Genomic DNA, 27,314 nt, shown 5'->3' on the forward strand with positions numbered 1-27,314 from the left:
TGGGGATTCAGGGGAAATAGCTATAGGTCTATACATTTTCATTCATTGTACACATGTTGTACATTGACAATACATGTTTGATTTGATGTTTGTACTAAAGAGAAATGAAAAGCAATTCTTTCCCCACCCTCTAGTTTGCCTTTTTTGTTGTTGTTACCACCTTCTCCAAAAAGTAAAAAAAACAGGCACAAACCTGGGTCTCAGGGCAGGTTTTAAACATGAATCTTTGCAAAATTCTCAACAGTGCAATTTTTATTGTCATCAAGGCCAACTTCATGCCAATGCAGCCACGAGGACCTGCCCCAAAGGGCAAATAAGCAAAAGGGTGTTGTTGCTGCATAGCCTCAGCCGTAAATCTGTGGGCAAAATTAAAATATAAGTCTACGGGCAAGATTAAAACATGAGAAAGGACCTTCCATTTGCATTTTCCATTTTAAAACGCTGGGTGGGCCCCAAATGGCTTGTTCGATGATTAAGACATAGCAGTCCCAGGTAGTTCATGACTTAGAATCATTCATTTAGTGGCCATTTGAAATTACAATGGTACTTGTAAGTGACTTACAACCAGTCCTTGCGGTTACGACGAATGTACCACCCCCATGGTCACATGATCAAAATTTGGGAACTTGGCAATTGGCATGCACTTATGATGGCTGCAGCATTCCCGGGCCATGTGATTGCCATTTGTAATCTTTCCAGGGGCTTCCAACAAGCAAAGTCAATTGGAGAGGGGGCGGAAAGCCGAATTCATTTAACAAACATGTGATTCATTTAATTGCAGTGGTTTGTTTAACAGCCATAGCAAAAAAAAAAAGGAGGGGTCATAAAACTGGGTGTGATTTACTTAACAATGGCATTGCTTTACATCAGAATCCCAATTGTGGTGGGACCGGCTGAAGAGTATCTATATTGTGTTCTGTGGGAGGGTACGCATTTTGCATTATGTGTAATTGTGCCCCCCAGTGCTTTGTTGTTGCTGTTGCTATCTGTACAATAAATAATATTGTGATTTGACAGTTTTAACATTGTGATTTGAACGATAAGCCCATGTACCTCTCAGGAATAAACTTTTCAGGTTCTAGCCAGAACTTTGGATTATAATGGAGATGACCAGCAGCAATTTCTATGATAGCGCCAGCTGGGACTTGCTGCTGTAGCACTGAACAGTCTTTTGCTGCTTCCCGGGTAAACCTACAGGAACAAAGATTGCATATTGCAGAAATAAGAAAGGAAAAACATGGCAATTGAAACACTTGAAGAAGCCTTCATGTGTAAGCTATTTTAGACCTAGGCTGTTGTATAAGTAGGAAAAATATTGGGATCATTTCAAAGAAAATTGAATGGACACATCAATATTGATTGAATATTTTGCTACTCCTTAAAAACTAGTCCTAGGCTTCTCTTTTATTTTTTAAGCAAAACTGAAATACTTTTTTTTTTAACTTGGATTGAGACATTCCCACATAGCAATTTCTGTCTTCAAATGGGAAAGGTATGTGTGTATTTATTTTATCTGGTTATATGCCACCCAATTGTGAAGGCTCTAAGCCAAGGGTCCACAAGTTTAACATTTGTGGACTTCAACTCCCAGAATTCTTGAGTAAACATGACTGGAGGAGGAATTCTGGGAGTTAATGTCCAAAAGTCTTAAAGTTGTCAAGTTTGAAGACCCCTGCTCTAGGCAGTTGTGGAAAGAAAGAGGAAAAAAAGGAAGGAAGGAAGGAAGGAAGGAAGGAACAGGAAGAAAGAAAGAAAGAAAGAAAGAAAGAAAGAAAGAAAGAAAGAAAGAAAGAAAGAAAGAAAGAAAGAAAACAAAAGACTAAATATTCCTTAGGATTTACTGGAGTTTTCCCACTAACTAATATGGTTATGAATATTTTCCCCCGAGAATGCAAGGAAAGTTATGCTATGTAAGGACATCATTTGCATCATGACTCAGCCTTGTTAGAGTACACTGTGATAGGGGGAAAAAGATTCAGTGTTATGCACAAACGTCCTTCATTTGACTGTCACACTGTTAAATTTTCAAATGACACTTATTTTGCTTTGCCTGAATTCAGCAGACAAAAATGGAGTGTCATTTTAGATTCAGCTTCATTAATCCTGTGAGTTATCTGGGAGAAGGAAATCTGAAATATTTCCTTCTCTTATATTCTGAGTCCATGTTTGCTCCTTCCATCCGAAGTTTTATTTAGTTATGATGGTTCCAAGACCATTATTCTTTACTGCCAAGTTAACATGTTTCCTAATATTTGTTTCTTTTATTGCTACTTTTAATTGTCCACCATAATTTTCTGACAGATTTATTTCTTGATGTTTTTAAAGCAGATTTTGCATGTTGAAAGTTTATCTTTGTTTTAAAGTTTTAAAAAAGGTAGTTTGAAAGTTCTGATGGAAAAATATATGGTTGAAAACAAAACCAGATGTTGCCTGCTTTAAAAACATTGAATTCAGCTTGATTTCTAATATTAGAGAGACTATTGAGAATATCCTAACAGATGACTTTATATTGGCATAAGGTACAAACACCCACTCAACATGTTATTGTCTTGTGGGGTAAAAATACTATGTACAGCAAAAGAGTAGAAAGTCTTAAGCAAGGAAAAGTACAAGATAAGCCCATAGAAATCTAATTCATTGTAATTTATGATAATACAGTTACCATAGGTCTCCATACTTTTTATGCAACCCATACATCATTCCATCAAATCCATATATACATTCATTCATTTCCTTTCATTCTGTAAAGATCTCACATTCTCTTTCTGAAAAAAAAAAGCCTGATTCGATCTTAATTTACTCTCTGTATAATCAAATCACATCCTTCCTTCATCCTGGATCTCATTTGTGGATTCAATCTGCATTAATTCAAACTCTATTAATTCTTCACCCCATCTCTTCTTACCTCTTAAATATCCCACAGCCACAGCATTCAATTTATTTTTAGTAATTCCTCCCTCCATATTGAGTTCTAACAACACGGGCAGAAGCTATTCTTAAGTATGGACACGTTGGGGTTTTTTTTTGACAATCATTCCTGACAAGAGACCACATACAATCTGCTACTTTTCTGCCACCATTTGCACACTTTAAAATTGAATTGTCTATCCATTTTTTTCATCTATCAAAGTGGAATGATATATTTCCAGTTTTAATATTTTGTTGAAGGATATTTGTTAGCCAATGTTGGAGAAAACTTCAACTGTATAACCTTGAACAGTAATTTTCATGTAGCAGTTGAACAACTACAGATAGTCGGCACTTACCATTGGTAATTGAGATTAGTAACTCTGACACCAAGCATCACAATTGTAAAATATGATGACACGTGACCATGCTGGTTTAAGAAAGCAGTTCCAGTTATCATTGTTAAGCAAACCCTACATGGTTGTTAGTTACCATGTCACATGATTATCATTTGCAACTTCCTGCTGGCTTTCCCACTGACTTTGCTTGGAAGCCACCAGTGAAAATTACAAATGGCAATTGTGACTGCAGGAAGCTGTAACATCATAACTCAGGGGTAACTTCAACTCCCGGTCCACAAACTGTTGGGACCCAGATCATGCAAGCAGTGAGTGAGCCTGCAAAGCTTCATTTGCACATGCACGGGATGTAGGTCGTGTGTGTGAAACCTTCACCCCTCCCCCGGCTGCTGTCACAGGTCTGTGAAGCCAGAAAGATTGGGAAATGCTATCATCAAGGGTGGGATTCTACCAGTTCGGACCGGTTCTATACAACTGGTTGTTATGATTCTGCACAGTTCAGAGAACCAGCAAATCATGTCCCTGGCTGGCCCCTCCCCTCTCCACTCAGCCCTCCCCTCCCAGTCAGTCACTATCTTGCATACGCGACATTGCATGCATGCCTGACATTGCTGACTGCGTTCTCCCCTGCCCAGTCACTCCTTAAGGTATTTTTTTTCCTCCTGGCGATCAGCTGTGCCAGGATCCCCCTTGCTATCTTACTGCTTCGCCCAGGAGGCTTCCCTGAGGACCAGGAAGCAAAGGGAGCTCGTGGGGGTGGGGGGAGAGCTGTGCCCCCCTGGCGCTCCATTTTTTGTCTTCCTGGGCCCCAGGGAAGCCTTCTGGGAGCAAAAATGCCTCCCCAGGAGGCTGGCATCCCTGAGGCCCAGGTAGCAAAAAAAAATATGGGGGGGATGCGCTGTGAAAAAAAGAAGCCACGCCTGCTCAGTCACATGGCCATGCCCACCTAGCCACGCCTACCTAGCCACACCCACAGAACTGGTTGTTAAAAAATTTGAATCCCACCCATGGCTGTCATAATTGCAGACCAGTCACTAAGTGCCCAAATTGCAATCGTGTGATTGCAAGTATGTTGTAACAGCCATAACTACGAGGACCCACCATAAATATCCCTTGTTCAGTCCTGTTATAACCATGAATCATTCTGAACAAGTAGATGTTAAATAAAGATTTATTGCAAGATTTAAACACTCTACAGGAATCTGAACTGCTAATGGTCAAGGGAAATTAACAGGAGTTAAGAATAGGAAGGAATTCAAGATGGGCTAGATTTAGATCTCTTGTGGGCACACAAGGATTCATGACTGATGATGTGTTTGATTCCTCCTTCAGGCTCAGCCTGGTCATCTCCTACAATAATAACCTTGTAATGGAGTTTCATTGTTAGAATTCTTTGCAATGTGAGTTTTGAAATGTTCAATTCACTAGATGTAGATGTACATTGGTTTTGGGAATCTCTGTTCAAATACCCTCTCAATTTCTATTTGCTTGCTCAGCATCTCTTAGATCTATGCTCATCATGAAATGAGCCAGTTTCCCTGAACGTTTTTCATCCAGTTGTTAATTAAATTTCTGCTGTGAGCTTCCTTCTTGTAATAGAAAGTGAATTTTCCTTTTACTGCCGTTTGTGACTTAAATTCAGCTAACCAGAAAATGCAGCTGACTTCCCCCCCGCCCACACACAATGTTTGCCATTTTTCAAACAGAGAGACTTGAAAAAAATTAAAATCAAAAACATATTATTCCTAACTCACAAATTTAAGTATAAAAGAATTTTGATTCATTAAACTTTCCAATGACTTTTTGGTTTTGTTTTAAGCTTGTAACTTTTATACTTCTGAAGTTATTAGAGTTTAAAACTGAACTAAGAATTTAGGAACACCCTGTACTGTACCATGCCTCCTTCAAGACTCAGAAAAATCCTGACTCCTTATAGGTTAAGAGAAGACTCACATTCATTCCCTGGAGTGGTGTGAATCACCTACATAAGAAAAAAAAAGGCTTCAGCAGCCGCAGTGCCTCCCATCTTACTAACCTGAATGCTGGAGGATACATGCGCAGAGTCTCTGCTATCACCATATCAAGGTATGGAAGTTCCTGTATATTTTCATAATCTGGAATGTCCTGTGGGAATGGGAAGAAAAAAAATGGTTATTAATTTAACATCACAATGGCCACCAGAAACACAACACGAAAGCATGAAGTATCAACCAAAAGAGTAGACCTTAACCCTAACTGAACAAAAACATAGCAAATAGCAAAATGAAAGAAAGATGAACTAGCAAATCATATTCCTTGATGAAAGATTGCACCTAGGTATTACAATATTTTTTACCCAGGAACTTGTAAGTGATGATGACTTTGAAGATGACTTGAAAATGTGACAGTTCATATGCTGGAAGAAGATACTTGCTTCCGCAGTGGTACACTTATATCATGGATCCTTCCCTTATTATCAGAATGTTTCGAAGTACAGTTCAAGAATGTTGGTTTGTATTGATCATACTGTCTGGAGTTAGTGTCCAGGTATACAGAGTCTTCAATTATCCCTAAAGAAAATCTGCAGGTTTTGTATGGCTAGCCAGGAATGGTAGCTTACAAGCAGGTCTACAACACTCCCACCCTTCAACCTTACAAAGACCTGAGAACCTATGTTGCAGAGCTGTTTTACTCAGGGAGCGTTATAATATTAATATATAGGATAGGGAAGGGAAGGAAAAGATTATACTAATATATATTTGGATTGTTGTGAGGAAAGGAAAAAAGAAGCCTTGCCCTTTAAGGAAAAAAGCAAAGTTCTTTCCTTTTGTGGATTCAAATTTCCCGGCTGGGAGGTTTTAATGCAAAATGATTTGGTCAGCTGTGTTGAAAGTTAGAATCAGTTTATTAATAGGAAGGCAGATAAGAAGAAGTCTCACAGCGTTCCTAGGATTAATCTAATAAGTGAGTAGGAAAATCTCTCTCTTATATACTTCAGGTTCTTTGATTTGTAAGTGAAGTCTTTGATTTGAGTGTGTTGAATTCCTGTCTCTTTGAGATTGGGATCTCTTCCTGGGATCTTGGTAGGAGTAATTGTTTTATAGTCCAATCTGTTTTTCCCTGACCCTTTGTAGCTATCAGTTTGCACCTGGTTGCAGTATCCTGAGTTTCCTGTTATGCTGTTTGCTTTTCTCAAGTTTTTGTAGCTTGCTATCTATTTGATTTCTATGGGAAAGGATCCTAGCTAATGTGTGTCCCATGCAAAGGTGGGAGCTAATGGAGCTGTCCCTGCTTGTGTTTTCACCTCTCCTTTCTTTTAGGGGAATTTTCCTTCCCCTTCTAATGTTTTCCTAGAAGAGAGGAGAATCGTAACTTCCAACAGTTGTGAGCACAAAATGGAATGATTGCCATGACCACAACTCAGCTTCCTGGAGAAAAGCTGGACTGCAAAATGTGATAAAAAAAAACTCTATTTACAACTTTGGTTGGAAACCAATTCACACTGTGAATCAAGGAGCCACAGTGGATTGGATCCAGAATCATAAATATTGTTGCAGAGATAAAGAGTTTGATACAAGGGCTTCCAACACAGTGTACGTATCTTGATGACAAGAAATGGGGTTGTTCCCTTTTGTTCTCCCTGCCATCTCCTAATTCATACCCTTCAATTTTCTGGGAGTAGCAGACAAAATGGAGCATTCACAAATGTCATTTTTTTTCTGGGAGAACCATCTCGGTCTAGTTATTCCTAAAGCCAGAGATTGGAAGAAAAAGAAAAAATGAATCCCACCTTTTGGTGTTTGTCACTTTGAATAGCATTTTTGGATAGGATTTGGATTCATTAAATTAATAAATATAAATTTACATGTCCTCCTTGGGTTTTAAATTGTAAAAAAAAAAGCAATTAATATCTTCCAACCCTGCTTTCTAAAAATCATGTTTTTTTTCCTTACTAAACTATTATCTGTCCACCCTTCCCATCGAGAAAAATCAAAGGGAACAAGGAAGGCATGAAGTAATATAATACTCTGATGAGCCAGGTGAGGGCAGCAAAACTATACATACCAATTATGTGGCTAAAGCAGAACACTTTACAATACCTGAATGTTCACTTCAAATAAAACACGACAAGATATTTTATGTTAACATTTCATATTAATTTTGAGAAACGTTCCTTAAGGTTTAGAATATATTAGCATTAGAATTTAATTCCCACAATCCTTACCTCTATTATGGCGACTGGCCATCTTATTCAGAGATTATGGGAATTACTGGACTGTGTGTCTTAACCAACATATAAAGGACTCAAATCAGGTCGGCATGAAAAAACACATTTCATTTTAAAAAAAATATGATCAAAATCAATGTAGGGTAGCTATTTATGCTGGCCTTCCTGTTCTTCCTGAGATACATCAGTATTTAATCCAGGATCAGCAAACATGCCAGCTACAGATGAAAGTTTACTAAAAGACTGCCTAGAAACAGGCACAGATGTCTGACCTTCCTCAGTTTCTAGGGGCAGGATAAGCTTCCAGCTAAACCAGATCCATTTCGATTTCCTACCCGGCCAAGAGAGGTCAGGGAAATCTGATAATGTTAGGCAAGTTCAGAGCCACTTCGCTGAACACATTTGCTATTTTGCCTTACTGATAAATGCAAGGACGGACTCTGGGTGGGATTTAACAGAATCTCTTCCAGAGCTGTTTGCTGAAGCAGGTTCTGTGCTTGCAGAAATTGTGAAGAGGAGACAGTGGGAGATCCTTGGGGTCCATTCAAAATTGGAAGTGTGGGGTCCTTGCTGCTCAGAGATCACTCCACAGTTCAACCCTGAGCTACAATATTCTCTTGTTAAAATTGGAAGTGCAAAGCCCAGCCTGGATGTCATTACGTATACCCAGCCTGTGTGAAAAGGGAAGGCCTGAACATCTGTTTGCCATGGAGTTTTTGACAAAAGTACATTTGAACTTTGAGCCATGGTGGCGCAGTGGTTAAAATGCAGTACTGCACGCTACTTTTGTTGACTGCCGACTGCCTGCAGTTTGTCAGTTGCATTATCACCGGCTCAAGATTGACTTAACTCTCCATCCTTCTGAGGTCGGTAAAATGAGGACCCAGATTGTTGGGAGCAAGATGCTGACTCTGTAAACTGCTTAGAGAGGGCTGTACTGTGAAGCAGTATATAAGTCTAAGTGTGCTAAGTGCTGAATAACCAAAAAAGGCAACCAATACTGTCTTTCTGAAATTATACAACTCAAGGGGATTATTGCATGTTTGGTTTCACTCCTTTTTCATAAATTTCCCACTTATAAGAAGGTGGGAAGGAAATTTCTAAGCTTGCTTCCTCTCCCCCGATGTGCTGCTTTTTCTTTATAGAAAAAGGGATTCTTTGGGGAGTTTGTTTGGTCTTCTTTAATGCAAGGAGGCATTCATGCTTGAAACTCTTCCACCTATATTCTGAAGCATTAGTCCCAGACTGGCTACATGTATGCATGTGTAAACATTCTATCAAAGCTTGATTTAAAAAATTATAAAAAAGCCTCAGCCCTCCATTTTTCAAGAAAGGAGGTTTCCAGTGACAAAGCTTAGGTAAACAAAAATTATCACTAGCCACTGCTACATTTCTTGGCTCTTTTTAAAGCTGATCATCCCTTATAAGAGGTGCAGTGGTGCAGTACTGCAAGCTACTTCTGCTGACTGCCGGCTGCCTGCAATTTGGCAGTTTGAATCTTACCAGGCTCAAGGTTGACTCAGCCTTCCATCCTTCTGAGGTTGGTAAAATGAGAACCCAGATTGTTGGGAGCAATATGCTGCCTCTGCAAACTACTTAGAGAGGACCGTGAAGCAGTATATAATCCTAAGTGCTATTGCTATTCAGTCGTTTACTTCCTGAAACTGCCATTTTATGGTCTCTCAAAAGCTGTGTGAGCTACAGTGGTGGGATTCAATTTTTTTTTACTACTGGTTCTGTGGGTGTGGCTTGGTGGGTGGGGCAGGGGAAGAATACTGTAAAATCTCCAGTCAGAGGTGGGATTTGCTGGTTTTCCGAATTACTCAAAATTTCCACTACTGGTTCTCTAGAACTGGTCAGAACCTGCTGAATACCAGCTCTGGTGAGATACCAGGGATTTCCTTTCTGAGGGACTGAAGAGAACAAATCATAGTATCTTTCTACTATTTTTCTTTCCAATAAAGGGGAATATTTGTAGCTCAAGGTTGAAATTCAAGGTTGAAGTTCCTAGTGCTCTCGGAGCTTGCTTGTTTTCTCGCAGACGTTTCATTACCCAAACTATGTAACATCATCAGTGCTCGTGTCTTTCTTTCACCAGCAGCACTTCCACTGCAGTGAAAAGAAAAGCGGGGGAGAGCGGAGAGTGGACAGTTTGATTTGCAAAATTTCAATGGTCTGGATTCAAAGGGCCTGTGGGGGTGCATCTTGCACCTATCACCATCTGCATCTCCTTAAATTAAATGGCTCTTTTCCTAGTTTCATGCAGTTGAGGGAAAGCTTAATACAGCTTATTTAAGGAATTGCTGACAAGGATTACATGATAATTAACCATGCTCTGAATCACCTTTTCCCTTTAAAGTACATAGGCTTGCACAGCTGTGGCAAAAGTACTGAAAACATGTCAACCCTAGTGTTATTCTCTTTCCAGCTGCTTCCCCCCAAACACTGGCATGACTCTGACAATAATAAGCTTAATTAAACAGGCAGTAGTTTAATTATAATGCCCTTTCAGTTCACTTGGCAAACCATGGGACATCATGGCCATTGTCCTATTGACTGGCTTTCCTGTATATTACCAAATGCAAAGACCTGCATTTTTAAAGCACATTCATCTATTCAGTGATCCTCAACAAAGAAAAAAAAGCCCTTAATTTTACTGACCAGGAGTTTTTATTTGTAAGCTAATAATCAGATTTGGGAATCTCAAAATAGAAGATTTAAAAAACAGGGCTGGAAGAATATTTCCTGCTCTAGTATCTACATCAGCTTTGGCCATCTTTTATATTAATGAAAATGAATGGCAACATGAGTTAATACACTTGAGTGAATATTTCCCATAACCTACCCCAGGCAATGTTGAGGCTGAAGATAAGAATGTTCAGGTTGAAATAAACAGATCAAGTTAGCCATGGCAAATCACAATCCTACATTCATTGGCATATAAAGCCTCAAGATCTAATTTCTAATAACTCAACAGACAAACCATTGAAATGTCGACTTTACATTTTTTACCGACAAAGAAATAAAGGGAGACTAGTATAGATCTACTTCAAGCTATTTAGATCTCATCAGCTAGCCATACCCTTCTGGGATTTGAACCTGGGCTACTTGCATATTAGGTCAATGTGGCTTAGAGGTTAATACATCTACCTAATATGCAAGTAGCCCAGGTTTGAATCCCAGAAAGGGTATGGCTAAGCTGATGAGAGTTAAATAGCTTGAAGTAGATCTATACTAGTCTCCCTTTATTTCTTTGTCAGTAAAAAACGTAAAGTCAACATTTCAATGGCTTGTCATGAAAGCAACTACCTATGAAGCAACTACCTTGGGGCTGAAAGGCGAAAGCGAAGCAGTATGCTCTGTCCCATAATTGGGTAGACCAGGGTTGCCCTGATAAAAAGCACTTAAACCACTGAAGTGTTTCACTTCTTCTATTTTAGCTTAAGGTTATCCAGTTAAACTGGGAATTCCCAGCACAATCAGAAGGGCTTGAGTGGAGAAGGATTATGATGACTGAGTTTATAAAGAGCAATCAAATTCAAGTTGGACAACGGTGGAGGAAGTGGGGGCATATCCATAACTGGGAGATGGATCAGTTATTAGGAGCAACTGATACAAACCTATATTCACATGCATGGGTATAGGTCCTATTAAACCAGTGCTTTATTTTACTTGTAATTTATTCTTCCCTTTCTATTAGTCCAGTCCATGTGCACACAGGAGTTTCCCAGGCCACAAAGTATCAGTCAACTGCTATAGGCACATTCAGGCTTTTTTTTTTTTTGGGGGAATCATGCTTACAATAGATTGAAATTTGTTTCTCTCCCCTCACCTTTCTCTCTCTCTCCCTCTCCCTCCCTCCCTCTCACCACAAAAAAGCTATGTTTCTTTCTTCTGTACTTTCTCTAGTTGCCTCTAAGTTGGTCTGACACAATCTCAAATTGTATGTGGGTAACAACCCATCAATCCCACACCTAAATAGCAAAGTGTCGCAAGGGGGAAAAAGCAGAGAGAGGATATGAAGTTCTCTTTAAAAAAAAAACACACACACATGGCATCTCATCCTAATGGAAAATGACATAGGGGTCCAAAGAGTATCACAGCAGTTAAACACCACACAATTTTTGCATTACTGTTCTGCATGAGATATAATATCCAGTAGTAGTTATTATGGATATTTTACAATACAGAAATCTCCAAACCTCCTGCCTCTTTCTCCCTTGTTTCCACCACCCTCCTGCATATCTCAGCAGACATTTTTGGGTCTCACTTAGAAGTCAGATGGTAAATTTAAATCATTTTTCCTCCAGCTGGTATTTGCGATGTGGAGGTGACGACGCTTTAAATTAGGATCTGTAGATATAAAAGGCCCATGTGTTTAGTTTAATCAAACGTTCATTTCCTCAAGTTTGTGTTTATATTAAAAGCCATCAGCAGCGGTGTGAATTTTCATATGCCGCCCTCTACCCTCCCCTTGCAACAATGATGATCATGTGAATCTTGAACAGTGCTCCTTTTCAATCCCCCTTTCATCTACACAGACTTTGTATGCCAAGCAGGCAGCAGCAAGTAAAAAGATTTCCCCTCACATCTGTGCAGAAGGCAGGAAGGGATAACTTCACTGGGGTATGTGTGTGTGTGTGTGTGTGTGTGACTGGTTTTGAAGGAGAATGGAAGGTTTATCCAGATTTTAAAACTTTAAAAAGCCATACATACAACATACATTTAGACTGACAAGAAAAATGTGCAGGGAAAGTTATCAAAGACCCAGTCAATGCCACAACCTTCCTGTTTTCTCCAGGAAAAGCAAAATTAAATGATGCTAAATGTAAATACCCAGCAGAAAACACTGCTATATCAGGAGCTTTAACCAACCCGGGGCCCTCCTGAAATTCTAAGTCTACACTACCCAGAATTTCTAGTTTGCAACACTGGAAGTTGTGGTCTTAATATATGAAGCCACTTTTCCAGGGAGCGCAGCTTCAATTTTAGGCTCCTACTAGGAACATAAGAGTCAAATAAAGATTATCCAAGATTCTGAGTCAAGCGAACATTTGTACTTGATTTTCCCTAGACCTGATTCCATTCTTAACATTTTTCATGCAACTTTTCATTGGGCTAAAGCACAAGTCCTGATGTCCACAGGTAGAAGTAAGCAGTGGCACATTGAAAACTCTGCACAATTAAGTGTTGGTCAGGGATTCTGAACTAAGCTAAGCTCATTTCAAGATCAACTGGAAATGGTGAATGTCAACTAAGTCCAGTGATTCATGAATGGTTTCATTCAGAAGAAATAGCAAGTCATAAGGTAGCCAACATCAGCAAGTGCTTCCTTGCACATCAACTAGCAGAAAAAAGATGAGCGCCGGGACAAGATTTCTGCTTCAAAGCACATCGAATACTGAGTTTGACATATTTTGAAACAGTCAAATGCCAAGGTATGACTGTATGGTTCAACCAAGGGAGAACAAACAATTGAGTAATCTATAGTCTTTGACAGCTTGGTAGAATCCAGAAAACTATCTCTGTATATCGACCCCACTATTTGGTGGCAATTGTGGATTGTAGGCTTTGAGCTGCCTTCCACAGTTTCTTACTTCAAATTTCTGATGAACGCCATCAATATCTTTGTAGTTGAGCCTTTCAGTTTGAGACAGAGCTGTCACATTTCAAAATTGGATCTTGCAGTTTAGCTTGCATGTACTGAATTTGGAAAAACTCTGTATTAATTCGGGAGAAAGATGTTGCCTGACAGAGCAGACATAACCATGTCACACTTTGGGGTGTCAAAATTATTTTTCACAGGATGTAGAAAAATCTGTATATCAAAATGAATATCTCAAAAATGTTGAGTGAGCTATGCCATTATGGGAGGTGATTCTATCATTTGATTCACCAGAGAAATTATGATTAGATAAGCTTGAAAGTGGTAAAACTAATACTGAGTATTAGCTTTATCTCAGCTAAGATTTAACTGTGCTGACATCATGGCTTTGGTCAAAACTTGAAAAAATGCTTTATATTTATTTTATTTATTCCGATGATAGAACAATTGTTTCCAATAAAGAGGAATATTTGTAGCTCAGGGTTGAAATGAAGGGTCCTTGGTGCTCTCTGAGTTTGGTTGCTTTCTTGCAGATGTTTCATTACCCAAACTAGGTAACATCTTCAGCACATCATCAGCAAAGTAAACAACCAAGCTCAGAGAATACCAAGAACCCCTCAGGACAATTACTTCCTAATCTTCAAAATATGTTATAGTGCTACTGTTGGAAGAAATATCCTTCTGGGTTCATTTCCGAGTGGGGAAGAAAGACACTGGGAACATGGTGACTGCTTGGAAAGATGGTTTAATGGTGGACAGGATCACATGCCTTGGGTGAAGAAAAAAAGGGCTGAGATGCTGAGAGTCCCTTGGTTTTATGCCTTCTGTTGGGATTTGAATTTGAGCTTGTATTCTGATTGGTTGTCAGACTCCCATGGGGCCATGCAGGGGCAACTTATAGGCTGTCCTGAGTCCTAAGCTTGGTTGAGCCTTGCTGGATGATGATGTAATGAAAGGGCTTTGGGCAATTCCTATTATAGCTCTATCTGGAGTAGATCTTTGTTATGTAAAGCAGACTGGTCTAGGGCAGAGTAATGGCATATTAGCAAAATTGGGGGGACTGAGTTTCTAACTCTCTGAGTTTCTACTTTTCTTTTTAGGGGAAATATTCTGCCTCTTTAATATATCCAAAAATATTTCATTTTCCTAAGAGAGTGGTGGGTTTTAACTTCCAACACTACTTGACCATTGTTTGATAACTTTAACCAGATAGACTCAAATGCATTTCATAGAGATGTATATCACTTATGTTCTCATAACATACACTAATGTACATATTATAAAAGTCCCAGAGGAAAACAGAATTGATACATCAAGCCTTTAACAATTAGGAAATCAACTTCACAATCCCAATGACTGGAAGGAAACCAAAACACATGAAACCTTTGGTTTGGTTTCAGGGAGCACATTTCTGACTTTGTAGATCCCTAACCCCCTGTCTGCAGAGTGGCACTGGTCCACGGCATACCAGAAACTGGGCCATGCAAACAAATGAAGCTCCATCCGTAGAATGCAAGAAGCATGCAAAACCATGCCCCCTCCGGTCCACAGAAAAACCTCTCTCTACGGAACCAGGCCCTGGTGCCCCAAAATTTGGGAGCTGTTGTTGTAGATCAGGTCAAACTCAAGGTCCACAGGGTGCTTAGATCTGGCCCACAGAGCCACCCTGGAAACAGTGAAGGACTGGCCTGTTGTGCCTTTGCAGGCAAAAACAGAGCCCAGGAGCCCATTTTCTCTGGCAGAGTGCTCAGGCCACCACAGACGCCTCCCAACACATGAGTGATGTCAAGCTAGCCACACCTGCTCTCCCCCACACCCCTGAGGTCAAACACAACCCTGATGCAGTCCTCGATGAAATAAAGTTTGACACCCGTTATGGATTGAAGAACCTAAAAAACATATCCCTTAGACTTATTTTTCCATCCCTAGCTTGCTTGCTTGGTGGCATGTATTAAGCATTTTCCTTTCTTCCCTTCCCCCCAATCAATAGGAGAGTGTTCTCTCTTTCTTAATTCCATCTGACAGAAACTTAAGAGGTGATTGTTCCCATTCACACTTCTTATATCAATCACCTCAATAGACTGTTGCCAAGTGTTAATGGCAGAATCCTTCTGTGGTACTCAATGAAGCGCCTTTTAAAAGTATTGTAAATCTGCTTCCCCCTCCTAGCCCCCATGCTTAGATCAGACTGGTTCATCCTTGATCCTTCTTGTCAACCTCCCTCTTCAAAAAAAAATATGGGAAAAGATGAAAGCATTAAATTATAATATAACTTGGGCAAGTGAAAAGCTGAATGCTATATTGGTCTATTTTAAGGATAATGGATCGCTACTTTGAACTGTTTTATTATTGTATGGCACTTCTATGAGCAGAAGGGACAAACTACAAAAGATTATTCTGGAGACTAACAAATATAAGCTTTCATGCATTGCTGTCAACTGCATAATATCCATACAGTATTTCCTTAAGAGCATTAATTATATCTCTGTATTTATATGCCTGTTTCTATGTCTAGCTTTGGGGAAGTCAGGAAAATCTAGTTCTAAATTTGGAATCTTATGCACATTTATTATGGAGTAAGCACCATTATACACAATGATACATTTCTGAGTAATCAGGCAGAGATTTGGAATGCAAACGTGACTTGTTTGTGTGGTGAATATATATAATAATAACTGATTGGTGAGCTTTCACAAGTTTGCAGATTGCATAGCAATTCAGTCTTCTTCTATGTCACACTTTGTTATCTCTATTTTTATTTTGTATTTTAGATAACACTGCCTAGATTAACAAAAAGATTGGCTATACTAATTGGTTTCTATAAATTAAGGCCAGTTGAAGACCAACATATGTATTTTCACAAAATATTAAGCTTGATTAATATCAAGCCTGGCTTGGTTTTCTTGTAATTTATAGTGCTGTATGAAGCCAGCCCTCTCGGCTATTTCTGTTTCAGTGTACTGATACACTGTGCAAATTCAGAAAATTGGCTAACACCATCTCCAAATCAAGCAAGTTGCACAAACCCAGCCACTGGGGATAATGTATTATCTCTCATCTTAGTCTAGGCCAGAAGGTTGTTATGAAGATAAAATGGGGAAAGAGAACTACATATAGCAGCCCAGAGTTCTGTTCATATTTATCTTAACTTTCATAGAGGGTTTGTTACACTACAGGTACAACTATTTGTTAGGAATATAAGTCACCTAACAGGTATTTGGGTTGACAATATATAAACCAGGATAAACATTTTAATACTGTCTCTTTAAGAAAATGCAAAAACTGTAGTTGGGTGTGGTTTCTCAAACAGCCATAAGATAGAGCCAGAAACCTGGGTTGTCTTAGTCTTAATTTCAGAAGAGAGTGTGTCTCAGTCTCTGTTTCCTTCTGTTGGAGAGTATTGCTGTTCCTCCATTTTTCCTAATTGACTGCTATTACTGGATTTGATGTAAGTCTGATACTGAACTGTTTTTGATACTGGACTTTGTTATTGGATTATCCCTGGATTAAAAACGGACTGATTTAACCTGTGAATGACTTTGGGCTGCCTATTTTGAACTTTGCTTAAACCTTTCTGGAAGTAAAAACCTACATTTACTGTACAGTGTATCTGTGTTCTGTGTGTGTATTATTCAAACACTACTCTCTATACGTCTCCCTGTATGCGTTCATTCTCCTAATGGGGAATTACCTCAACACTATTCATTTAATGATCATTTGACCTTACAATGGTACTTTCACATTTACAACCATTGCAGCATTCCCACGGTCACTTGATCAAAATTCAGGTGCTTGGTAACTGACTCACAGTTGTGACCCTTGTAGTGTCCCAGGATGATGTGATTCCCTTTTGCCACCTTCTGATGAGTAAAGTCAGTGGAGGAATCCAGATTCAATTAACAACCATGTTACTAACCTAACAACTGCAGTGATTCATTTAAATACTGTGGTGAGAAAGCTGTAAAATGGAGGTAAACTCACCTAACAACTTTCTCGCTTAGCAACGGACATTTTGGGCTCAATTGTGGTCATGAATCAACGACTACCTGTATCTCAAGTCCCACTGTAAATAAATATGCCTAGCTACATTAAAAACTGTGATCCTCTGAAGAAAACATGAACCTAACAAGCCCAGTTGTGATTGTGTTGTGACCGAATAACTTTCTGAATATGCAGCAACTTTCCTGGAGTATTTTCAGTGATTGTTCAGGGCATGATAATTGTTAACCTAACTACTTTCTTCTGAAATTACTTCCTCAGTCACCAGCAGATTGTTTGTACCAATGACTCAAATATATAACCTTTCCAGACACTCACTGTGTTAGGTATAACATAGGTCACCTAACGTAGTTTGGGTAAAATAATATATATAAGCTATGATTGTTAGTTTAAGTGTGTGTCACTTTAAATGTAAAGCATGTAATTTTGGGTGTGGTGTGAAACCACCATAAGAGGGAGCAAGACAACCTGATTGATTGCTGACGATTCCCTGACTGTTTGCTGGCAATTACTGACAATTACTGGATTGGATTACGTTGATGGTTTGTTAGCTGCGTCCTTCCCCTACTGAAGAGTTGCTGAAGGAAGAGAGGAGTTTTTGAGTTTTGCATATCTCTCTACTGCGAGGAGATATATCACCGGACTGATATTTGTAAGTGTACTGACCTCTCTTTTTCGACACTGGAATTTGCAAATGAATAATCCCTGGACGGACTGAACTAAGTGAATGATATATGGACTGTTTTGACTATGCTTTAACTCTTGCCGGAATAAAACTATTTTAATTGACACTGTGCCTCTGTTTACTGAGTGTAAGCTACAAAAACGTTTATCTCACATATTTTGCCTGCCTGCCTGACTGCTGTGCAGATTCTGCTAGGGTGTATCCCTAACACACTGCACCAAATTGGGGCAGTGGGGTGGCTTAGCGGCTAAGACACTAGGTTTGTTGGCTGGAAAGCCAGCAGGCCAGGTTCAAGACCCGAACACCAGACTATGGGGTGAGCTCCCATCCTCAACCCAGTTCCTGCCAACCTAGCAGTTTGAAAGCATGCAAATGTGAGTAGATAAATAGGTACTACTATGGTGGGAAGATAATGCTGGCCACATGACCTCAGAAATGTCTTCGGACAGCACTGGTTCAATGGCCTTGAAACGGAGATGAGCACCATCCCCTATAGTCAGCAACAACTAGAGAGCAAAATCCACAGGGGCTTCTTTACCTTTACATTTTTACTGCACAAAATAGGACTTGAATCAAGGTTGTAAGAGCCATGATTTGTGCATACCATACTGGAACATCCTTCTTCACTTCTTTTTGCCTCCCTTTCAAGCCCCACAGGACAGCCTTCCCATCTGCTTATGATTTTCCCTGAACAATACCTTGTTTCTGATTGCACAGATAAACATACTTGGTTATTTTGCAGGCAGCTGGTTAGTTCTAATTACACTCTTACTACATCAGAGCCATGAAAACCTTTGCCACCCTAGGAGAAGAAAAGAGGTGTCTAATGAGAGCTATGCAAGAAACATTATTCTGATTTTGTTTACCTTCCTAGAGCAAACCTGTCCGATGCCTTTAATCCTGCTGATCGCCATAAAGTACTTTCAGATTGAATGAAAAGGAAATAATGAAAATTTCGTAATTCCCTATATCTAAGGAGAAAAAGCTGGCAATTGAAACTTCACAAAGCTTACAAAATACAGAGGAGGGAGAGGATATTTTTGTAGTCATCGAAATATTCTGAAAGTCAACTATTTTGCTGGAATTGTTATTTTTCTCTACCTCGCATAAATTCATGTGTCCATGGATATTCCTGGAGGAGTTGATTCCTGAACAATAATGGCTGATGAAGCTTTTAGGAAGAGTTTAAAAAATTGCATATACTGACAAAAATACTACTAGAAGTTACTACCTTTCTAGAACCTATAAAACAATTACAATTATCCTTTCAAAGGTTAACATTTTTTTAACACTCCCAACAGTTCTAATAGTTTGATACATGTTTTGCTTTGGTAGACAGAGCAAAATGGTGGAGGAGTATATGATTTATACTGAATGTACTCTATCCTTGCTGGAAATTCATATTACAAGTAACCTTAAGGCAATTGTACATCTTAAGTGAAAGATTCCGAGTCTGGTACTCTCTCTTCAAAATAATTATAGCTTCTTTGAGCTCTATGGAAGAAGCAAATCAGAATATACAGTAAGTAAAATCAATCAGTCCTGACCAGCCAACAGGTTCCATGTTTATTCCTTGTTAGGTTCTTATACTCTGTATACATAATTTCATGCTGGATGACTATGTGAGACCTATAAATAAAGAACTAAATAACTAGCCAGACACCCAGTCAGCTTCCTAAATCAGAAGAAATGAATACTCCAGTAAATACTTCTCCTTTGTGGCTTGATACATAAATAGTACACTAAACATTGATGATAAGTGTATATTATTTCTTTAGTATTGTGAACATGAAGGAAAAAACCCAGTGGATTTTTTTTCATTTTCTCTAGAGAGTACACAGCACAAACATTTCTGCTTGTGTGAGATTCTACTATTAAAAGATGAACAGCATTTTTATATTTGTTCATATGGAGAATGTTAAGGAACAAAGGTATGTGTGACAGTATAATAGAGTAACGAAAATACAATTTTCTTACAGTTATCAAAGACATAGGATTCCTTTCCTCCACTTTTGTATTTCTCTTTCAGGAAACGGGAATGTTGCAAATTAGGATGCTCTTTTATCTATCTGCAGTTATCTATTTTAGTAGGAAGTGATTTACCTGGAGGATCCAACTTTATTTAGTCATTTTATTCATATCCCACCTTTATTATTTTGAACCATGAGTGTGGTGGTGCACCGGTTAGAATGCAGTATGATAGACTAACTCTGCCCATAGCCAGGAGTTCGATCCTGACTGGTTCAAGGTCAACTGAGCCTTCTATCTATCCAAGGTCAGTAAAATGAGGAACCAAATTGTTGGGGGCAATATGCTGACTTTTGTAAACTGCTCAGAGATTGTTGTAAAGCGCTATGGAGAAGTATATAGGTCTAAGTACTATTGCTATTGTTATTGCTTTTACACATAGTTCAAAGTTGTGAATATATAGAACACATCTTCCTCTTCCTATTTCCCCACAACAACAATATGAGATGGGTTGGGTTATGAGAATGTGACTGGCCCAAGGTCACCCAGCTGGCTTTCATAGTAAAGGTGGGACTAGAACTCACAGTCTCCTGGTTTCTAGCCTGTAGCCTTAAGCACGAAACCCAATTTTTCATCTGGGGCATTTAAAATAGTTGGACTTTCTTATCATCCAGCCCAAAAGCATCCTTCAATATGTTGGAGCTGAAGTCCAACATATTTCAAGGTTTCCATACTGTGGAATGCAACCATACTTAATTATTTTTCATGCAATTTGGAAAATATTGCATTTATGTACATTATCCAGAATGGGTTCTACTTTTAGCACAAGGGAATCCCATTCAATCTTATGAGAAATTGGACTTTAAGAGAAATAGTTCATTCTAATTATATGTGGTAATAATACATAATTTGGCTTAACTGATTTTATACATAATACATTATCCAAAATTACTCTCTGGCTTTTTTATGACATAATTTTATTAAAGTTTTTAAAATTACAATTAATATTTATTTAAAATGTAGTTATTAGGATTTTGTAATTAATAGGAATATAATTATATCATTGCATTACTATTGCATAAAATGAGGACTCTTAAAACAAATCTAATCCCCTGTATAAAAAGAACTATATGGTGAGTCGGAAAATAAAATAAAACAAAAACAAAAACCGCCTGTACTTCCTAAAATACCTAATGTAAAAAAGGCTGGCTCCAAGGAAAATGGAAATAAAGATTTTTTTAAAAATTAAATAGAAAGTTAAAAACTCATGTCTAAAGTATATCGAATTTTAATTATTTATTTTATTTATATTCCACCTTTATTTTTTTACAAATCATTCAGGGTGGAGAACATATCCAACAAACCTTTGTCCTTTTCCCCTCAACAAAATTCTTGTGAGGTAGATTGGGCTAAGAGAGTCTGGCCCAAAGTCACCTAGCTGGCTTTTATGGCTAAGATGGGACTACTAGAACTCACGGTCTTGAATATTTGTTTGTATTTATTTACATTCTTTAAATAATAATCCTTTAAATAATAGATTCGTGTATCAGTACATAATATTTTTTTTAAAGAAATTTAGAACAAACTCAGTGCATCCAAAATTCTTCATGGAGGAACAGTTTCTTGTGACCCCGAAGATTAATTGCATAGTAATATCAATGATACCTAACAATATCAGTAACACCTAATTCAGCCTTGGGACATCATGAATTTAACATCTGGTTGGGGGAAAACTTTGCTTCTTTTATCTACACACCTACTTAAAAGAAAAGAATTAAACATCATGCCTGATGAATTGTTCTGAAGAACTTGAAAACTTAGCACATTTTAAAATAATAATTATTATTTTAGTTAGTATCAACTAAACAATTAGAGGGGGACCAACATAGTTGTGACAGCTTTTAATCAAAGCTGTAATAACATACTGAGGAGATGAGAGGGAGTTAAGTAGCCTGTGATTTTATTTCATCATTTCTCCATCGCCTGCCTTTCGAGATATACTTCAGCAATACTAAATCAGCTTCTCATCTTGAAAGAAAGAAAAATCACCACAGAACAAAGTATGTTGTATCTTTCTTAAGGGAGGGGTCGTTTTTTTTTTTTTATGGTACCCATGACCCCATGAGGTTTGTTTCACAATGAACAGTCACTGGGAAGGAAATAAATAATGAGAGGATACAGAATGAGTTGTTATGATCTCCTGGAGGAAAAAAGAAAAGAATACAAAAATGACCCCAGAGACAAATGGATGAAGGACCTTTGGAGGTTTAAAAGGGCTGTTTGTTTTTAAAAAATTGTTTATTGTTCTTGAATAGGATTGCAAATCAAAAATTAAGTTTTCCTTTCTTCCTCATTATTAGAAGCCTGAGGTAGAGAAGAAAACTGATTACAAATCAATTCATAAATAAATACAGCGCAGCAAGTAGACAAGAGCCTTCAGCAGAATGTGATAAGGTCTACAAGTAGAATGCCATTATTATAATCTCTGAAAAGAAGACAGTCCCTATGGATCCTACAAAAGTAGTTCATGGTAGTCTACCAGTTTAAGTGCTGGATTAGCAGTTGAATCATTATAGCAATGAAGGGCTATAGCAGGGGTCTTCAAACTTGACATCTTTAAGACTTGTGGACTTCAACTCCCAGAATTCCTCCTCCAGTCATGTTAGCTCAGGAATTCTGGGAGTTGAAGTCCACAAGTCTTAAATTTGCCCAGTTTGAAGACCCTTGGACTATAGGATAGCTGCTATCCTTCCACTTAATCTAGGGCTGTCAAACTTGCGACCCACAGGCCGGATGCGTCACATGTTGGCCATGCCCATGCCTGGTTTAATGAAGGGGGGAAAAGTCGCAATACATCACGTGATGATGCCGTGATGTGAGTTTGACACTCCTGACTTAACCTAATTGAAAGGTTTTGGTAAGGATCTGTTGTGGCCTTCAAGGCATTGTTGAATTCTGGGGACTACTTGGACAAGTCCCTGCACTTTTCATGGCAAATTTTTGGAAGTAGTTGCTTCCTTCCTAGGGCTGAGAGAGTTTGACTGGCTTTGTGCTTAAGGTGCGATTAATTCCTTCTAGCCTGGCTCTTTAACCACTACATCAAACTTGCTCTTGGTGAAGATACATTGAATCATATATGGAACATGGAACTCTATAGTTCTAGAAGAAAGAAAACAGAAATGTAAATATCTCAGTGGCTGCATAGCAAATAGCATTATTTTGGGACAAGTACAGGTAGTCCTCACTTTATAACAGTTCATTTAGTAACTGAAGTTACAACAGCACTGGAAAAAGTGACTTATGACCCTTGCCGCATTCCTATGATCACATGATCAAAATTCAGATACTTGGCAGCTGACTTACATTTATGAAGGTTGTAGTGTCAGCCTTCAAGACTCCTTTCCTTTCACATGTTTTTGGCTGCCATAGTAGCGGGGGAGGGTGAAATAATTGGACTTTGCGGGAGTGGGAGATCTGCTAGAGGTTTTAGAGAATGAACTGTATAACTTGGGGAAAACTTTATTGTTTATGCTTGCTTGCTTACTGCGCAACTGCAGCTCTTTATCAAACCAGGTCAAGGTCAACGGCCAGATGTCTGCATCACCACCTGAAGATGCCCCACATGACACTATACACATCTTCGATTGGATGGACCATTTGAATGATGGTGGGTGGGAACGTTGCCGTCACTTTGTATATGTGTTTTTCGCACCTAAATCCTCAGATCTAGAATTCTTTTGATGCTACCACTTGATTTCCAGTAAAAGTTTCTTTTCTCCATAATAATGGAGTCTAAGAGTGTCTTTCTTGGATTCTGAATGGAGCACCATCTGACACCCAGGCTCATATGATCTCCTTTTGCGACCTTCTGACAAGAAAAGCCAATAGGGAAATCAGATTCACTTAACAAACATGTTACTAAGTTAACAGCTACATTCATTCACTTAACAAATGTGGCAAGAAAGGTCATCAATTGGGGCAAAATTCCTTTAACAATTGTCGCACTTAGCAACAGAAACTTTGGGCTCAGTTGTGGTCATAAGTTGAAGACTAGCTATAACATGCACAGAACAGAAAAGGAATAAGGGGCAAACCAAAGAAATTAAGGCATGGGAAAAGAGAAATAATACAACTAGTTATGGTGGTGGGGATACGGCTAAATCTACATTATAGTTACATCATTCATTTTTGCATCTTTATGTCTTTGCATCCTTGCAAATCATCTTATTTCTACCATGCCCAGAAACTATTCAAATATTGTTTTTTAATGTATTTTTAATATTGCTCCATGTTGCTCCTACTGATGATTTCATCAGTTCCATCCAATCATAAATTTTCTTGGGCTTTTCCTTTATCTTAAGCCATTCACTCTATTGTACTCAACTCACATTCACAAAACATTCATTCTTTTATCTGTTTCTTCTTATGTTACTATGCATGCTTCTTAAAATAGCATATTTCTGCAGTATTTATTTATCTATTTATTTGAGCTTCTTTGCTGTTAGATGTATTTTCATATTTCTCCTGACGTTTCCAATGCTCACATCCAGGTAACAAAGAAGGTGCCTAGCTAGCCATTTTGATTAAAATTCAGACAATACCCAGAGCCCTTCTGGAACCATTTGTACATCTTAAAAACATTTCTATACATTTTGCCAACCTTCTGTCATAGTAAAAAACAAACAAACCACCTTCTTCTATTTGACTTTTCCATCATTTATGTATAACATAAAATTGTTTGCTGCATTTTTGGTCTTGCTACATTAATTCTCAGATCCATACACCTTGCTACATTATACAATCTAACATAAGCTGCAAAGATATACGTTCTCAGTCAATAACAAAGCATAGCCTGTATACTGAAATTCATATTCCAGCCGCCACTTTTCTAATGTACCACATTATTTATACATTTGTCAAAATATGTAAACACACACACACACACACACACACACACACACACACACAATTGAAGGGTACAGTGTACATTCTTGTTTTATATTCTGATAAATGTTGAAACATTCACTAAGCATTGAAGGCATTATGGGAAAAAATCATAAATAAAGATAAAAATACTGATCAAATCCCTCTCCTAAAGATACCCAAATCCTGAACAACAACGTGGTCCATCATCTGGACTTCCAAAAAGCCAAAAATATTGGCTTCATTAGGAGTGGTTGATTCGATATGCAGTCATAAAATACAACATAAATCTATATATAAAACATAACAATAAACAAATAAATAAAATTCTTGGCGATCTGATGCATAAACATAAAAATGTTTACATTTGAACAAGTTCCTTGCATTGACAAGTAACAAGACAATATTTTTGTATTCATTAACCTTCTCACCTACAACATAAGTGTCTTATCACACTCAAATAATGTGTACTCACATTGCAACTCCTTCCTACTGCATTCTTTGCTCATTAAAGAAACAACTCCTCCAATTCTGCCTTTGTTTTCACATAATGAGGTCTAGTTATTGGGTGTGTGCTGAATTTTTACCATACCACTCATCCTATTGAGTTGGCACTGCTATATTTGATTTTTGTGGGACCTGCTGTTTCTGATTTGCAAGGCTATGCTGACTTCTGAAATTCTAAATGCTCTGCAGTTTCAGAAGCTGAGCTCCTAGGAGTGACAATAAAAAATGATGAATAAATAAACATGAGGGAGGCAGCTTGCTAAAGGGGCTTATTTAATCTCCAACTTTGAATATACGAAGGGAAATGAGATTCCCCTTACAGAGAGGAAAATATGTACAGCCTAAAGATCTTGACTGGCTGTGACAGACAGATGAGTTCTGAGGGTGGAATAAAGAACATTCCCAGTGGGGTCTGAATCACCATCATCATCTCTGTTAACAGCTGAGTTAGTTTATTTTTCATTTGTTTCTGGAACAACTGTGTTACATCCAAAACTACAGTGAAGCCAGTTTTCCATAGTTTTCCATTTTCCCATTGTTGGGAATTCTGGCCTCATTTTATCTCCTGGCCCCTAAGTAATCCTTCACAATAAAACTTCAGCTTCTATAAAGGTAAAGGTTCCCCTCACACATACATGCCAGTCGTTTCCGGCTCTAGAGGGTGATGTTCATTCCATTTCAAAGCCAAAGAGCCAGTGCTATCTGAAGATGTCTCTGTGGTCATGTGGCCGGCATGACTAAATGCCGAAGGCACATGGAGTGCTATTACCCTCCCACCAAAGTGGTCCCTATTTTTCTATTTCCATTTTTTCACGCTTTCGAACTGCTAGGTTGGCAGAAACCAGGACGAGTAATGGGAGTTCATTCCATTATGCGGTACTAGGGATTCGAACCGCTGAACTGCCAAGCTTTCTGATCAACAAGCTCACCATCTTAGCCACTGAGCCACCACATCCCTTTTTCAGCTTCTATAGTTTCATGCTATTATGTCCTTTCATCCCCCATCACAGCTACTCTTCAGGGTTTTTTTTACATATTATCTAACAAATGGAAACAGCATGAACCAAAAGAATAGAGGGGACAGGATACTAAATAAGATGGTTCACATATAATTTTGAAAATAATTACTTTCAAACCTGTTCAATAGTACTGGTTATTATGCATAAACATTTACTGAAAACTGGATTTCCACGAGATACATTGGGTAGAAGAAGAGCTGTACGTTCAATGCATCTATTGATGCTTATTATCTATATTGAAAAAATTCCGTTGCTATGAATTAGCAGATGAATTAAAGGAGCTTCAGGATGGATCCCCATGCTTGCATGAAAGAAGAGATCTGCAGAGCTGAAGTAAGTTTTAAAAAGCTGAAAATATGTCAGCAGAAAGGAAGGCAGGAAGACATTTACAGAAACACACACAAAAGGACTTCGCACATATCATTTCCATTTTGTTTTGGTTAATAGTTGATTAATAGTGGTGTAAATTCAATAGATTGGAAATTTAATTTAATATGAAAATATCAACACATCTTGGAGGATCAACACAAAATTAAAATGTGTAATTTAGGGAGTACAGTGGAGAATGGACCTACCTATTAATTTTTAATGCACACATTGACACAAAAAAAGTTGTCATGTTGGGAAAAAACCCCCACTTATTTCCACTTAGTAGTGACTCAATAGGGCCACAGTTATCTATTTTTAAAGCATCCTAAGGAGCATACCACTAAAATATGTATTCAGAGAGATAATGTGTAGCAGTTTGTGTTTCCTGTAGTTGCACACAGGAACTCTTCTTCTGTATCTATTTTCTTTCAGTATGAAGAACAATTTTAATTATATTCTTCCTGGCAGAAAGCCAACTCTGATTACCAAACAAGCAAATGACAACTGTCTCAGCCCATTTAAATTTCCTGCTCTAAATGACATTTTGCTAAATTGTATTTAAAAGAAAAAAAAAGAAATAACTGCTAATAATACAATTATTATTGCACCAAGTATAAACCATGATTAACTGTATTAAGAACTCAATTTGTGAAGAAAACTGATGACCCAAAAAATAAACAAAAAAGGGAAACTTGAAAGATTCTAAAACAAGAAGACAAGAGGAAGGGAAACTAATGCTCAACAAATATAGAAACTTAGCTCTAAA

At 38.2% G+C, this 27,314-nt stretch overlaps 1 protein-coding gene across 3 annotated transcripts in view; it reads right to left on the reverse strand.

Moving 5' to 3' along the window:
• Positions 1-27,314, reverse strand: part of TBXAS1 (thromboxane A synthase 1) — a 229,176-nt gene that overhangs the window by 3,287 nt on the left and 198,575 nt on the right. For all 3 annotated transcript variants that reach the window (XM_026725639.2, XM_087934948.1, XM_087934949.1), the window contains 3 exons: positions 5,302-5,390; positions 1,054-1,191; positions 194-356 (listed from right to left, as the gene is read on the reverse strand). In XM_026725639.2, the coding sequence (XP_026581424.2) occupies positions 194-356; positions 1,054-1,191; positions 5,302-5,390 (390 nt within the window). The remainder of the gene's footprint in view (positions 1-193; positions 357-1,053; positions 1,192-5,301; positions 5,391-27,314) is intronic.

This window comes from Pseudonaja textilis, chromosome 5 (genome assembly GCF_049901715.1).
Source record: "Pseudonaja textilis isolate UNSWEBS1 chromosome 5, rPseTex1.2, whole genome shotgun sequence".
In the NCBI taxonomy this organism is placed as follows: domain Eukaryota; kingdom Metazoa; phylum Chordata; class Lepidosauria; order Squamata; family Elapidae; genus Pseudonaja; species Pseudonaja textilis.